The sequence below is a fragment of the Chiloscyllium plagiosum genome, chromosome 1 (genome assembly GCF_004010195.1).
Source record: "Chiloscyllium plagiosum isolate BGI_BamShark_2017 chromosome 1, ASM401019v2, whole genome shotgun sequence".
Lineage (NCBI taxonomy): Eukaryota > Metazoa > Chordata > Chondrichthyes > Orectolobiformes > Hemiscylliidae > Chiloscyllium > Chiloscyllium plagiosum.
Window position 1 is genome coordinate 121,907,606 of NC_057710.1, and position 13,061 is coordinate 121,920,666.

Below are 13,061 nucleotides of genomic sequence, written 5' to 3' on the forward strand. Positions count from 1 at the left end.
TGAACGTCCAGGTACACTACATCTACTGGATTTCCCTCGTCCAACTTCATAGTTACATCCTCAAAAAATTCAAGAAGATTAGTCAAGCATGATTTCCCCTTCATAAATCCATGCTGACTCTGTCCTATCCTGTTACTACTATCCAGATGTGCCGTAATTTCATCCTTTATAATAGACTCCAGCATCTTTCCCTCCACTGAGGTCATACTAATTGGTCTATAATTTCCTGCTTTCTCTCTCGCTCCTTTCTTAAAAATTGGTATAACGTTAGCCACCCTCCAAACCTCAGGAACCAACCCCGAATCTATCGAACTCTGGAAAATAATCACCAACGCATCCACGATTTCCCGAGCCACCTCCTTCAGTACCCTGGGATGCAGACCATCAAGCCCCGGAGACTTATCAACCTTCAGACCTAACAGTCTCTCCAACACCAAATCCTGGCAAATATAAATTCCCTTAAGTTCAGGTCCTTCAGCCACTGTTACCTCAGGTCGGCACAACATTGAAGGCCAAAGGGCCTTTACAATGCTCCATGTCATAGTTAAACAGGTTAGGCCTTTATTTATTTGAATTTAGAAGAATGAGAAGTGATCTGACTGAAATTTACACAACCTGACGGGGTTTGACAGTTTAGATGTTTAGAAGGTGTTTTCACTCGTTGGGAAATTTCAAACTAGTGGACATAATTACAGAATGAGGGGACACTATTTTAAATTGGAAATACAAAGACATTCCTTCAGTCAGAGCAGCTGATGTCTGGAATTCCCTGCCCAAAGAGATAAAAGTAATCACACAGGCCTTTTTCTTTGAAATATCGAGGAGTTAAGGACTATGAGGAGTTGAGGCAGGAGCAGATCAGCCAAGATCTTATAAAATGATGGGCATGTTTGAGGGGCTGAATGGCCTACTCATGCTATCATTGTTTATGTTCCTAACTTCTCCATCGTCAGCTTAATGGCATTCAGTGACAAGTGGCATAATTTGGAGTGAAGTCTACTCATAATTAGTCTTTAAATAGAGTTATATCTGTGTATTTGTTCTCAAATGATGACTCGGCATGGGAGAAGCTCGAATCATGAAAGCTTTGGTAATTCATTAGCTCTCACTGCTTTAAAATGCTGACACTTGTAGCAGTCTAAAATCTCTGCCTTAATGCCAGTGTAAATTCTACACGAAGGTTCAATTCAAAATACAGAAATTATAGGATTAATTGGGTAGCTGCCAAATCCAATCCCATTGCCAACGTGCTGAATATATGAAAAATATGAACTCCATTTTTGCGATACAATACTGCACTGCTCTTCCTGGTTATTGTTCATCATTAATCATTCTTGTTGAGGAAGTACCCAGAGGGGTACTAATATCCTGGGTGGGAAATTTGCTAGTGCCATTCGGGTGGGTTTAGGCTAGCTCAGCAGGGGGATGGGAACCTGAGGTGTAGTTGCAGTGCACAGGAGGATAACAGTAGGGAGGACCCAGGGACAGGATTGTGCTGGCAGACAGCAAGCTGGTTTGAAGTGTGTCTACTTCAACGCCAGAAGTATCCGAAATAGAGTAGGTGAGAGTGCAGCATGAACAGTTACCTGGGACTTCGATGCTGTGGCCATTTCGGAGACATGGACAGAGCAGGGTGAGGAATGGATGTTGCAGGTTCCAGGGTTTAGATCTTTCATTAAGAACAGGGAAGGCGGTAAAAGAGGGGGAGGTGTAGCCTTGTTAGTCAAGGATAGTATAACGGTAGCTGAAAGAGCTTTTGACGAGGACTCATCTACTGAGGTAGTATGGGCTGAGGTTACAGGCCTCCGCAGAGTTCCAGGGAGGTGGAGGAGAGGATTGGCAAAATTATTCTGGGTAAAAGTGAAAGGAACAGGCTGGTCATTATGGGGGACTTTAACTTCCCCAACATTGACTGGAAATGCTATAACTCTAGTACCTCAGATGATCAGTTTTTCCAATGTGTATTAGGAGGGTTTCCTGACACAGTATGTCGAAGGGCCGACAAGAGGGGAGGCCACACTGGATCTGGTGCCTGGTAAAGAACCAGGCCAGGTGTTTGATTTAATTGTAGGTGAGCACTTTGGAGAGAGTGACCATAATTCAGTTACGTTTAGTTTAGCAATGGAAAGGGATAGGTATATGCCACAGGTCAAGAGTTATTAATGGGGTAAGGAAAATTATAATGTGATTAGGCAAGAATAAGGACGCATAGAATGGGGTAGCAAAATGCAGGGGATGCAAACAATGGAAATGTGGAGCTGGTTTAAGGAACAGATATTGCGTGTCCTTGATAGGTATGTCCCTGTCAGGCAGGGAGGAAGTGATAAGGTAAGGGAACCGTAGTTTACGACAGAAATTGCATCTCTTGTTAAGCGGAAGAAGGAGGCTTGCGCGTTGATGAGACAAGATAGTTCAGATGAGGCGATGGAGAGTTACAGATAGCCTAGGAAGGATTTAGAGAGTTAAGAAGAGAAAAGAGAGGACACGAGCAGTCTTTAGCAAATAGAATAAAGGAGAATGCTAAAGCTTTCTATTGGTATGTGAGGAATAAAAGGATGACTAGGGTAGGAATAGGGCCAATCAAAGACAGAAGTGGGAAGTTGAGTGTAGACCCTGTGGAGATCGGAGAGGCGCTAAATGGACATTTCTCATGGTTTTCACTCAGGAAAAGAAGAATATCATAGAGGAGAAGAATGAGATATGAGATATTAGACTAGAAAGGATTGAGGTTAGTTATGAAGAGGTGTTATTAATTCTGGAAGGAGTGAAAGTAGACAAGTCCCCTGGGCCGGATGGGATTTATCCGAGGATTCTCTGGGAAGCTAGAGAGGAGATAGCAGAGCCTTTGGCTTTGATATTTGAGTTGTCATTGTCTACAGGTTTAGTACTAGAGGACTGGAGGATTGCAAATGTTGTGCCCTTGTTCAAGAACGGTAGTAGAGATGACCCAGGTAATTATAGACCAGTGAGCCTTACTTCTGTTGTAGTAAAGGTTTTGGAAAAGATTATAAGAGATTGGATTTATAATCATCTAGCAAGCAACAATTTGATTTCAGTTAGTCAACATGGTTTCATCAAGGGCAGGTCGTGTCTTACAAACCGCATTGAGTTTTTTGAGAAGGTGACCAAGCATGTAGATGATGGTAGGGCAGTTGACGTGGTATACATGGACTTCAGTAAAGCCTTTGATAAGGTTCCACATGGTAGGCTGTTGGAGAAAATGCAGAGGCATGGGATTGAGGGTGATTTAGCAGTTTGGATTAGAAACTGGCTTTCTGAAAGAAGGCAGCGAGTGGTAGTTCATGGAAAATATTCAGCCTGGAGACCGGTTACTAGTGGTGTGCCACAAGGTTCTGTTTTGGGACCACTGCTGTTTGTCATTTTTATAAATGACTTAGACGCAGGCATAGGTGGATGGATTACGGGGAGAATGCGGGTAAGTGGAGTTGAAATGCCCATCAGCCATGATTGAATTGCGGAGTGGACTCGATGAGCCGAACGGCCTTACTTCCGCTCCATTTGTCTTATGGTCTTATGATTAGTAAATTTGCAGATGACACTAAAGTCGGTGGAGTAATGGACAGTTGGAAGAATGTTACAGGTTGCAGGGGAACTTGGATAAACTGCAGAATTGGGCTGAGACTTGGCAAATGGGGTTCAATGCAGCTAAATGTGAGGTGATTCACTTTGTGAAGAATAACAGGAAGGCAGAGTATTGGATTAATGGAAAGATTCTTGGTAGTGTGGATGTGCAGAGGGATCTTGGAGCCCATGTACTTAGATCCCTGAAAGTTGCCACACAGGTTGAAGGTGCTGTTAAAAAGGCATATGGTGTGTTAGGTTTCACTGTTAAAGGGATTGAGTTCCAGAGCCGCACTACCATGCTGCAACTATACAAAACGCTAGTGCAGCTGCACTTGGAATATTGTGTGCAGTTCTGGTTGCCATATTTCGGGAAGGATATGAAAGCATTGGGAAAGGTGCAGAGGAGATTTACCAGGATGTTGCCTGGTTTGGAGGGAAGGTCTTATGAGGAATGGCTGAGACTTAGGTCTCTTCTCATTGGAAACAAGAAGGCTAAGAGGGGATTTGATAGAGATCTACAAGATGATCAGAGGATTAGATAGGGTAGACAGTGAAAGACTTTTTCCTAGGATGATGATGTCAGCTTGCACGAGGGGGCATAACTGAAAATTGAGGGGTGATAGATTTAAGACAGATGCCAGAGGCAGGTTCTTTACTGAGAGACTGGTAAGGGGGTGGAATGCCCTACCTGCTAACGTAGTTAACTCAGCCAGATTAGGGAGATTTAAACAATCCTTGGATAAGCACATGGATGATGATGGGATAGTGTAGGGGGACGAGCTGAGAATAGTTCACAGGTCAGCGCAACATTGAGGGCCAAAGGGCCTGTTCTGAGCTGTATTGTTCTATGTTCTAAGATTTTGAAGATGAGGAAACCCAAGGGAAGAAATTTAAAGTTTGGAGGGGTACCATACACTATGACACAAAGAACACATGCAACAGCATACCCAGGCTTTTATAATTAGACTTGAGCTTTTCAATCTTGAAATGCAAATTTAGTACCTGAAGAAAAATCAGTTCCTCTGTAAAGTTTCTCTTTCAGCTGAGACACCACCAGAGTCACATCTTCAGGGGCATTTTGTAAAATTTCAACCGCTCTGTCATGGGTGATGCCTTCTAAAGTGATACCATTTACAGATATCAGCCGATCACCTGCAGACAGTGAAAGCACAGAGGTTATTTAACAAGCAGCAATATTGCAAACATTTTTGGTGCATTTTAAAAGGAGAGGTTGAAATACTTTTAGCTTGCTTCAAGATACAAAATTACGTGGAATTTCACAACATTCCACTTCATAGAAATGCAACTATGCTCAAGTAGAATGAGTTCAAGTAGAAATCATTTTGAATAAAATATTGAATGGAAACACTTTTTTTAAAAATTGAAGTGACCTATTTAAGTTGATGTCCATGATATGGTAATAAAATAGTCAAAAAGGAAAGTGTAATATAAATGTTGTCCAAGAAACATGACTGTAAAAGATAAGGAAATGTTCATACAGAGTTTGTAGGAAATGCTCACAAGCTCAAAAAATCTTCATATCTCCACATACTGTTGGAAAATAAGGCATCAAGTGCACATGTTGGTCATTATTTGACACAGAATCTATTAATTGGGCTGCAAAGTGACTGACAAGTAGAAGTGTATTCTTCTTGACCCAGAAAAAAACCCAACTTCTTTGCAGGGAACCATATTTAAATATTTGAAAGAGAACCTTCTTTCTAATAAAGGTCACAATTTTGTCCTGGACTGACAAAGGGTAGCCCACTGGATCTCTTCAGGGTCTTGGAATGTTAAAACCTGTTACACTGGGAGTCTCTGCCCTTACCTCTCCTCCTATGCCACTAGCCTGGGAACTTACACCTCTCATGGCTTGCAGAGTCTCAGCCTACTTTCTTGATCATGTCTTGCCAGACTATGTGATAAAAGAGCTGAGAAATTTCAACTCCTCCTCCTTCTCTAAGGATCATTTACAGGTGTATGAAGTACCTGGCTTTAAACGGTGATCCAACTCTGCTGGCCCTCCTGGCATTATTGTAGTGACAAAAATTCCTAAATCCAGTTTGCCAGTTTTTTCTCCACCAACAATTTGAAAACCTATTTGAAATAGTAATTAAATAATATTAATAGGATATTTTAATGACATTAGTAAGGCATTGTTAATGACCTTTTGTCATAGAGGACACAAAAAAACACATTGTGACATTGAGCATTTCAATTTAAGTTCTTTATTTCATATTATGTGCCTTCTTACAGTTTTTCCATCATTAGGTTGTGCAGAGGAAAAAAAAACTAACTTTTCAACAATTTCCAGTTTAGGTTTCACCCACTAGCAAGAGGACCTTGACGTTTATTATCCACAAAAACAATTGCAGTACATATTTTCCCTTGATCTTCACTGTCAAAATGTGTAGACATTAGTCATATCAACTGCTCTAACAATCTGAGGCTTCCATAGATAAATTGAACAAATACACTGAGTCAACATACCCAAGCCATGTTTTACATCCTTCTTCAGTCTTATACATCTAAGCTCTCTCTCAGGTGAGGGCAAGGCACTAAATTTCTGATGAAGGGTATCTTTCAAAGAAAAAAAAATCAAGACTCCAAGTTAGTACATTCAAAAGTTGAATATATTAGAAACAGCAATAAAAAACAAATTTCAAAAAAACAAAACTACTCATTACAAATATTTTCACTATGTTTTCATTAATGAATAATTTAATTTGCTTTAGCATCATCTTGATAATTACTACAATTTTCCATTCTTTTCTAATTCTTTTATGATAGCGTCTATTTAATAGAAACATGTACTATTTCAGAACTGCAGCTGTTTTCTGTGCAAAGGTCATCAGAATGGTGGTGTGTCAAAACATTTTAGAATATATTTAGGGCCAGCAATTGAGAAAGTTGGCATTAAGGGGATTTAAACACTTTTGGTCAGAATTGAAATACTCGTTCACATAACAGTTTGATAGAATAATTAGAAGTGTTGCAGCTCCAATTATTCTGTTGAAATTGTTGCATATAATATAACAAGAAAGTATCATAAGCCAGTTAAAATATCACTGCCAGGAACAAACACTAATGATTAGTGTTCATTTGTGAATTTGGTTTCTCCCATTTTTCTTTGTTCTCCAAATGAAGCATTTAAATATCAGTAACTAAAGGTATTTTGGTATGTTGTATACAGTTAATATATAATTATTTTAAGTTAAATTCAATATTTACTGACGAATAAATTAAAAGTCTTCTTTCTATCACACAATCATAGCTTTCGTACAACACATTTGTGTCACCTAATCATAAACAAATTTATTCCATAGAAGTGACTAGAAACAAATTACAAGTTTGGATCCTATAATTAGACAAGTCAATTTTAACAGCTGCGTGGAAAATGATGCATCATATTCCAAAAACACCCAAGTAAAGTAAGGATTTTAATAAACATGGATTATATCCAAACCTGAATACTATGGCTTTGGGAAAAAAAAACTGTATTCTAAGCACGAGAGAGTAAATTTAGACGAGACAAGTTCCTGATCTTCGTTGAGCCATTTGGAGTTAGCATCAAGCACAATGCAGTCTCTCCAGAGGAAAGGACAGAAAATGCAAGATAATCATTCCATCATTGCACATCTGCCAACAGCAACTTTACATCTGAAGCTGCTATAGATCCTGGAACAGATTTCCTGTCAGGTCGCTTAATTTGAAAAAGAAAATGTATCGGGATCTGGAGAAGAAGCAAGAAGAGAAAAAGAAGAAATATCTTTCAAGTAGTGACAGAAACTATCTTCTGAAGGTTAGTGATGGAATAAATTATTGACCTTAAAGGGGAATGATCTCTCTACAAATTAGATACTTTGAAGAGACACATTTCATTTTATAAGATCACAAAAAATTTCAGTGGTGCATTTGATGGTCAGAAAGCTATTAGTGGCCTCAAAATCAGATATGAACGGAGGATAGTTTGGTTTTCTCAATGAATGGTGAGTCACAATTAATTTGTATATGGGAAAATACAATTTCAGTACAGAAATTCATTCTCTCAGAAATGTATCTGTAAAATTATTAAGCATATTGGATCCAAGTTTTAGTTTAGTTTGCAATTTAGTTCAACATTAACACAATTTAAAAGTTCCAAGAACAAATCTATTTGTTGAAAAACAAAATTAGAAATAATTCAAAATTCAATCATGCTTTCAAAATATTTTCATCAATTTGCAATATATTCCAGGTCATTATTTATATATGCTGTACCAATACATAAAGTAAAAAATAAATGCAATCATTTTAAGATATGAATTTCTCCTCTCCCTCCTTTTTCCAACCCACTTGACAAAGCAATTATGTTAGAATATCTTCTGGCTCAGCAAGCACTTAATTTTCCCATTTCACACTGTTAATTGGAAACGGCATGTAATTCCTTAATGCGCTTGTGGGAGAAAGATATCTTGCAAAATGTTCTGGTGGGTCAACAAAAAGCAGTAACCTCAGATGACTTTTACATGTTTTTCTGGTTATAGGAAGGAGGTAGATCAATATTAATATGAACTATTAATATAAAATGAGATCTTTGGGTTAAAAGAGATGATTTTGAAAATACGCTCTGCCATTTTCCATGCTTAAATTCACCGGGAGACAGGCTGATTATTTTAATATAAATTGTGAAAGCAAACTTTAATAGCGAAATCAAAATCACTGAAAGAAAAATAAAAAGACTAAAACATTACCTGCAAGAAGTTTCTGTTAGGCGGCAGGGAAAGTGAGAAAAACAGAGAGAGCAATAGAAGTAGAAATGCAGAAGTTTGAGAAGCTGATGTTGTACAGTCACACCAAGGCTTTAAACAGTGAAGGCACTTGTACATTGTAAACTCAGTTCGTTCAGCTGCCTACCATTGGCTGTCAAGGTAGCAGGGGTTGATGGGATCCCAGAACTGTGCATGCTAATCCCTGATAACAAAACATACAGTAATAAAAAAATACATAAAAGCTGAAAAATAGAATCCATATGATTTCAATAGCAAAATAAGTACTCTTGATTTGTGACCAATTTCTCAGAACACCTTATGCAGTTGTATAAATTTAGATTTTGAATTTAACCAAAAAAAATTAAAATGCTAACACAATCCCTTCACTGAACAGGCACAGAAGGGGTTAAATTTCTGTCATGCACTCCTGGTTGGTGAGCTTCCCACTGGTTTCAGTAAAGTGAATAACATGCTAATTTGAAAGCATAGTGCAATTCCCCTTTCCAGGTGGTTGAACTTCTCTCTGTTGGCAGATCAGTTCAGACTGCAGCTGCCTTTACAGCAAAAATGCAGCAACAGTGCGAAGTAAATTGCTTCACATTTCTACTACTATTGCATTGTATATGCATTCTAAGCAAAAAGAGCACTCTGACCAGAGATTAATGTGCCATATAATTAACTTGGCAAAACAGACCATGAGAAATAGGAATTGGAGTAGGGTATTCAGCACTGCCATTCAAAAGGATCATATCTGATTCGACATTCCTCAAATCCACTATTCTGCACTTTCCCTTGATTCCCCTACTCATCAATAATTTCGCTGTACTTATCTATAAGCGTACTCAAGCACTTGCCCCTATAGATCTCTGCAAAAAGGTATTCCAGAGACTCAACCCTCAGAAAAGAAATTCCTTAACTTAATCTTAAACTGGCACACTTTCATTCTGAGACAATGCCCTCTAGACCTAGATACTCCCCTGAGGGAAATATCCTCTCAGCATTTACTCTATCAAGCCCCTAAAAAATCCTACATGTTGAATTGAAGTCACCTCTCATTCTTCTAAACTCCACTGAGTAGAGTCTCAATGTGTCTGGCCTTTGCTCATAAGACAATCCCTCCATACCAGGGATTGTTCCATTGAGGCAACTAAAAAGTCAAAAGATTTATTATTAATTATTGTAAGTGCTATTATTTTGAGACACACAATATGATAACACTGATTACAAAAGTTAAACCATGACATATCAAGAGATCAACTTTAGAACAAGGAACTTTACTCAAAATCCTTGTGCTATAAGTGCTTTCAAGTAAAATAGAGACAATCAAATGCAGTGGAAACCATAAATAATAAGTAGTCATTTCAAATAGTGAAAGCTTTGTGTGATACATAGTGTTACTCTTACTTAAACCACAGCTGATGATCAGTGGATAATCATGAAATTACCAGTCATTAACCGCTGAATGTGGAACCACCAGAATTAACTAAACTGAGAAACCAGACTGCTATCCAACATGTGAATTTCTTTACAATCACCTTTTTTCTGTTAACACAATAAAATAACTGCAGAAGTTCCACAGCCTTTGATAGCTGTGGACGTTAACTGTCCAAGTGTTTGGTTATACACCAAACGCTTTAGTAATATGTCAAAAAAATTATTTCAGCCTAAGGCAGCTATAAAACCCTCACTTACAACTGGAATTTTTTATGGAATTCATCTTCAAAATTTATAAATTTGTATTCTACTATTTTTTGCTGAGTAACTTGTAACTCAAACAATTATGAAGCCTTATTACTACACGTCATGTACCATTGCATCTGTGTCAGCTCTTTGAGAAAGCAAGCCAATTAGTCTCATTCTGCTTCCATATTCCCACTGCCTTGCAAAATTTTGACCTTCTCAAGTATTAATCCAAAGCCCTTTTGAACATTACTCTTCAACATGTTTCCAACATAGCATACCATCTTCCCATGCAAACATTTCTTCCCTTTATATCATGTTTCTGGCCCTGTCTCACCAATGAATACATGATTGACTCTGTCAAAACCTTCCATAATTTTACATACAACTATAAACTTTCCATAATATTCCCATAAGCATCTCTGCTATAGGGAGAGCAATACCATTTCTATTAGTCACCATCCATAACTGAAGTCCATTAATCCTTAGTGTAAAGGAAAAATTATACCATCTTCAAGGCTTTGTCATCATCCCTGAAATCTGTTGCATTTTCTGGTAACTGGAGCAAATTGTCTCACATGATTGAAAGCTGCCTGGGAATTCAAATTAAAATAAATGAACTTTCAGATCTAAAGCTGGATAGTAAAAGGTCCCATTTTCCATTACTGAGTGCCGGGACCAGGATCTGTGATTGCCCCCGGCTGCTGTCAAGTTGGTGCAGGCAACCTGCAAACTTTATGCTCATCAGTTTCATGGTGAGAACTATAAGCTTTCCAGGCTAGAAATGCAATTTTGCTGTTCTCTTTGAAGACTGAGAAAAGACATGATGTCTGGTTAAAATTAGTAGACAGCAAATCATACAGTCCACATCCCTATTGCTCATTCCATATTCTTTACAGGTGAATGACATGGTGGCGCAGTGGTCAGCATTGCTGCCTCACAGTGCCAAGAACCTGGGTTCCATTCCAACCTTGGGTGATTGTCTGTGTGGAGATTGCATGTCCTCCCAGTGTCTGTGCGGGTTTCCACTGGGTTCTCCAGTTTCCTCCCAAAGGTATGCAGGTTAGGTGAATTGGTCATGTGGGTTTGCAGGTATGGGTGGGCCTGGGTGGGATGCTCTTCAAAGGTTTGGTGCAGACTCATTGGACCAAATGGCCTCTTTCTATACTGTAGGAATTCGATGACTCCTTGGGGCTCAGTCCCGGGCAGCATTATTGATTCAGTGATCCAAATCTCTAAAATGCTGAGGAGAATGCATGATATTAACAGGTCAAGTACATTACAGAAATCTGATCCCGAGATAGATGAGAAGGCGAAAGTGAGGACTGCAGATGCTGGAGATTAGAGTCGAGTGTGTAGTGCTGGAAAAGCACAGCAGGTTAGGCGGCATCCGTGAAGCAGGAGAATCGACGTTTCGGGTAAAAGCCCTTTGTCAGGAATGATGAAGGGCTTTTGCCTGAAACACTGACTCACCTGCTCCTTGGATGCTGCCTAACCTGCTGTGCTTTTCCAACATCACACATACATATGGAGAAACTGATCCAACACAAACAAAGAGACCTTGGGAGTGCAGGTTCACAGATCCTTAAAAGGTGGAGACATAGTGGTGAAGGTGGTGTTTGGTACACTTGCCTCTATTGGTCAGAGCATTAAGTATAGGAGTTGGGACGGCATGTTGTGGCTGTACATGACATTGGTTCAGTCACTTTTGGAATACTGCACTCAATTCTGGTCTCCCTACTAGAGGAAAGAGGAAGGTTTGAGCCAAAGGGAGAGGCCAAATAGGCTGGGACTATTTTCTCTGAAGCGGTGGAGGCTGAGGGGTGACTTTCTTGAAGTTTAGAAAATCATGAGGGGCATGGATAGGGTGAATACACAAGGCCTTTTCTCCAGGCTAGGGAAGTCGAAAACTAGAAGGCATAGGTTTAGGGTGAGAGGGGAAAGATTTAAAAAGGACCTAAGGGGCAAATTTTTCACACACAGGGTGATGCATGTATAGAATGAGTTGCCAGAGGAAATGGTGGAGGCTGGTACAATTACAACATTTAAAAGGCATCTGGATGAGTACTTGAATAGGAAGGATTTACAAGGATATGGGCAAATGGGACTAGATTAATTTAGGATATCTGGTCGATATAGACGAGTTGGACTGAAGGGTCTCTTTCTGTCCCGTACATCTCTACAGCTCAATGTGTATACGGAATTTAATCAGATAGTTCAATCCTCTGAAGCTGGTTGGATGTTCTGAGAAATCCCATTGTGCAGTTCAGCTGAAACCAAACTATTTCCCTCCTTCTAAAAGGCAGTATTGCATCCCATTCTCTGATTCCAGTTTACCTGGGACAGATCCACTCTCAACCTCATTGAAATTGGTCCAACTCCAATTAAGGATTTTTTTATTCTAGATTGGTCCTTGTCCTTTTTCCATAACCAACCTAAACCTTAGGACACTATGATCACTGCACCATAAGACATAGGAACAGAAATGAGGTCATTCAGCCCATTGAGTCTACTCCGCCATTCAATCATGGCTGATACGTTTCTCAACTCCATTCTCCCACTTTCTCCCCATAACCCTTAATACCCTTGACAATCAAAAGCCTATCTCAGTCTTAAATATACACAATGACCTGGCCTTCACAGCAGTCTGTGGCAGTGAGTTCCATAGTTTAATGACTCTCTGGCTGAAGAAGTTTCTCCTTATCTCCATTCTAAAAAGGTCTTCCCTTTACTCTAAGGCTGTGCCCTGGGGTCCTAGCCTCTCCTATCAATGGAAACCTCTTCCCAACATTTACTCTGTCCAGGCCATTCAGTATTCGGAGCTGAAAAATGTGTTGCTGGAAAAGTGCAGCAGGTCCGGCAGCATCCAAGGAGCAGGAGAATCGATGTTTCGGGCATAAGCCCTTCTTCAGGAATGAGGAAGGTGTGCCAAGCAGGCTAAGATAAAAGGTAGGGAGGAGGGACTTGGGGGAGGGGCGTTGGGAATGCGATAGGTGGAAGGAGGTTAAGGTGAGGGTGATAGGCCGGAGAGGAGGTGGGGGCAGA

The 13,061-nt window shown here is 39.7% G+C and overlaps 1 protein-coding gene across 5 annotated transcripts in view; it reads right to left on the minus strand.

The window, feature by feature from the left end:
* The window catches only part of ptpn13 (protein tyrosine phosphatase non-receptor type 13), a 263,474-nt gene that overhangs the window by 121,112 nt on the left and 129,301 nt on the right, over positions 1 to 13,061 (minus strand). For 3 of the 5 annotated variants that reach the window (XM_043695928.1, XM_043695946.1, XM_043695917.1), the window contains exons 20-23: positions 8,482 to 8,538; positions 6,076 to 6,165; positions 5,575 to 5,682; positions 4,588 to 4,737 (exon numbers count right to left, since the gene is read on the minus strand). In XM_043695928.1, the coding sequence (XP_043551863.1) occupies positions 4,588 to 4,737; positions 5,575 to 5,682; positions 6,076 to 6,165; positions 8,482 to 8,538 (405 nt within the window). The remainder of the gene's footprint in view (positions 1 to 4,587; positions 4,738 to 5,574; positions 5,683 to 6,075; positions 6,166 to 8,481; positions 8,539 to 13,061) is intronic. The other 2 variants (XM_043695955.1, XM_043695937.1) reach the window with 1 other exon arrangement.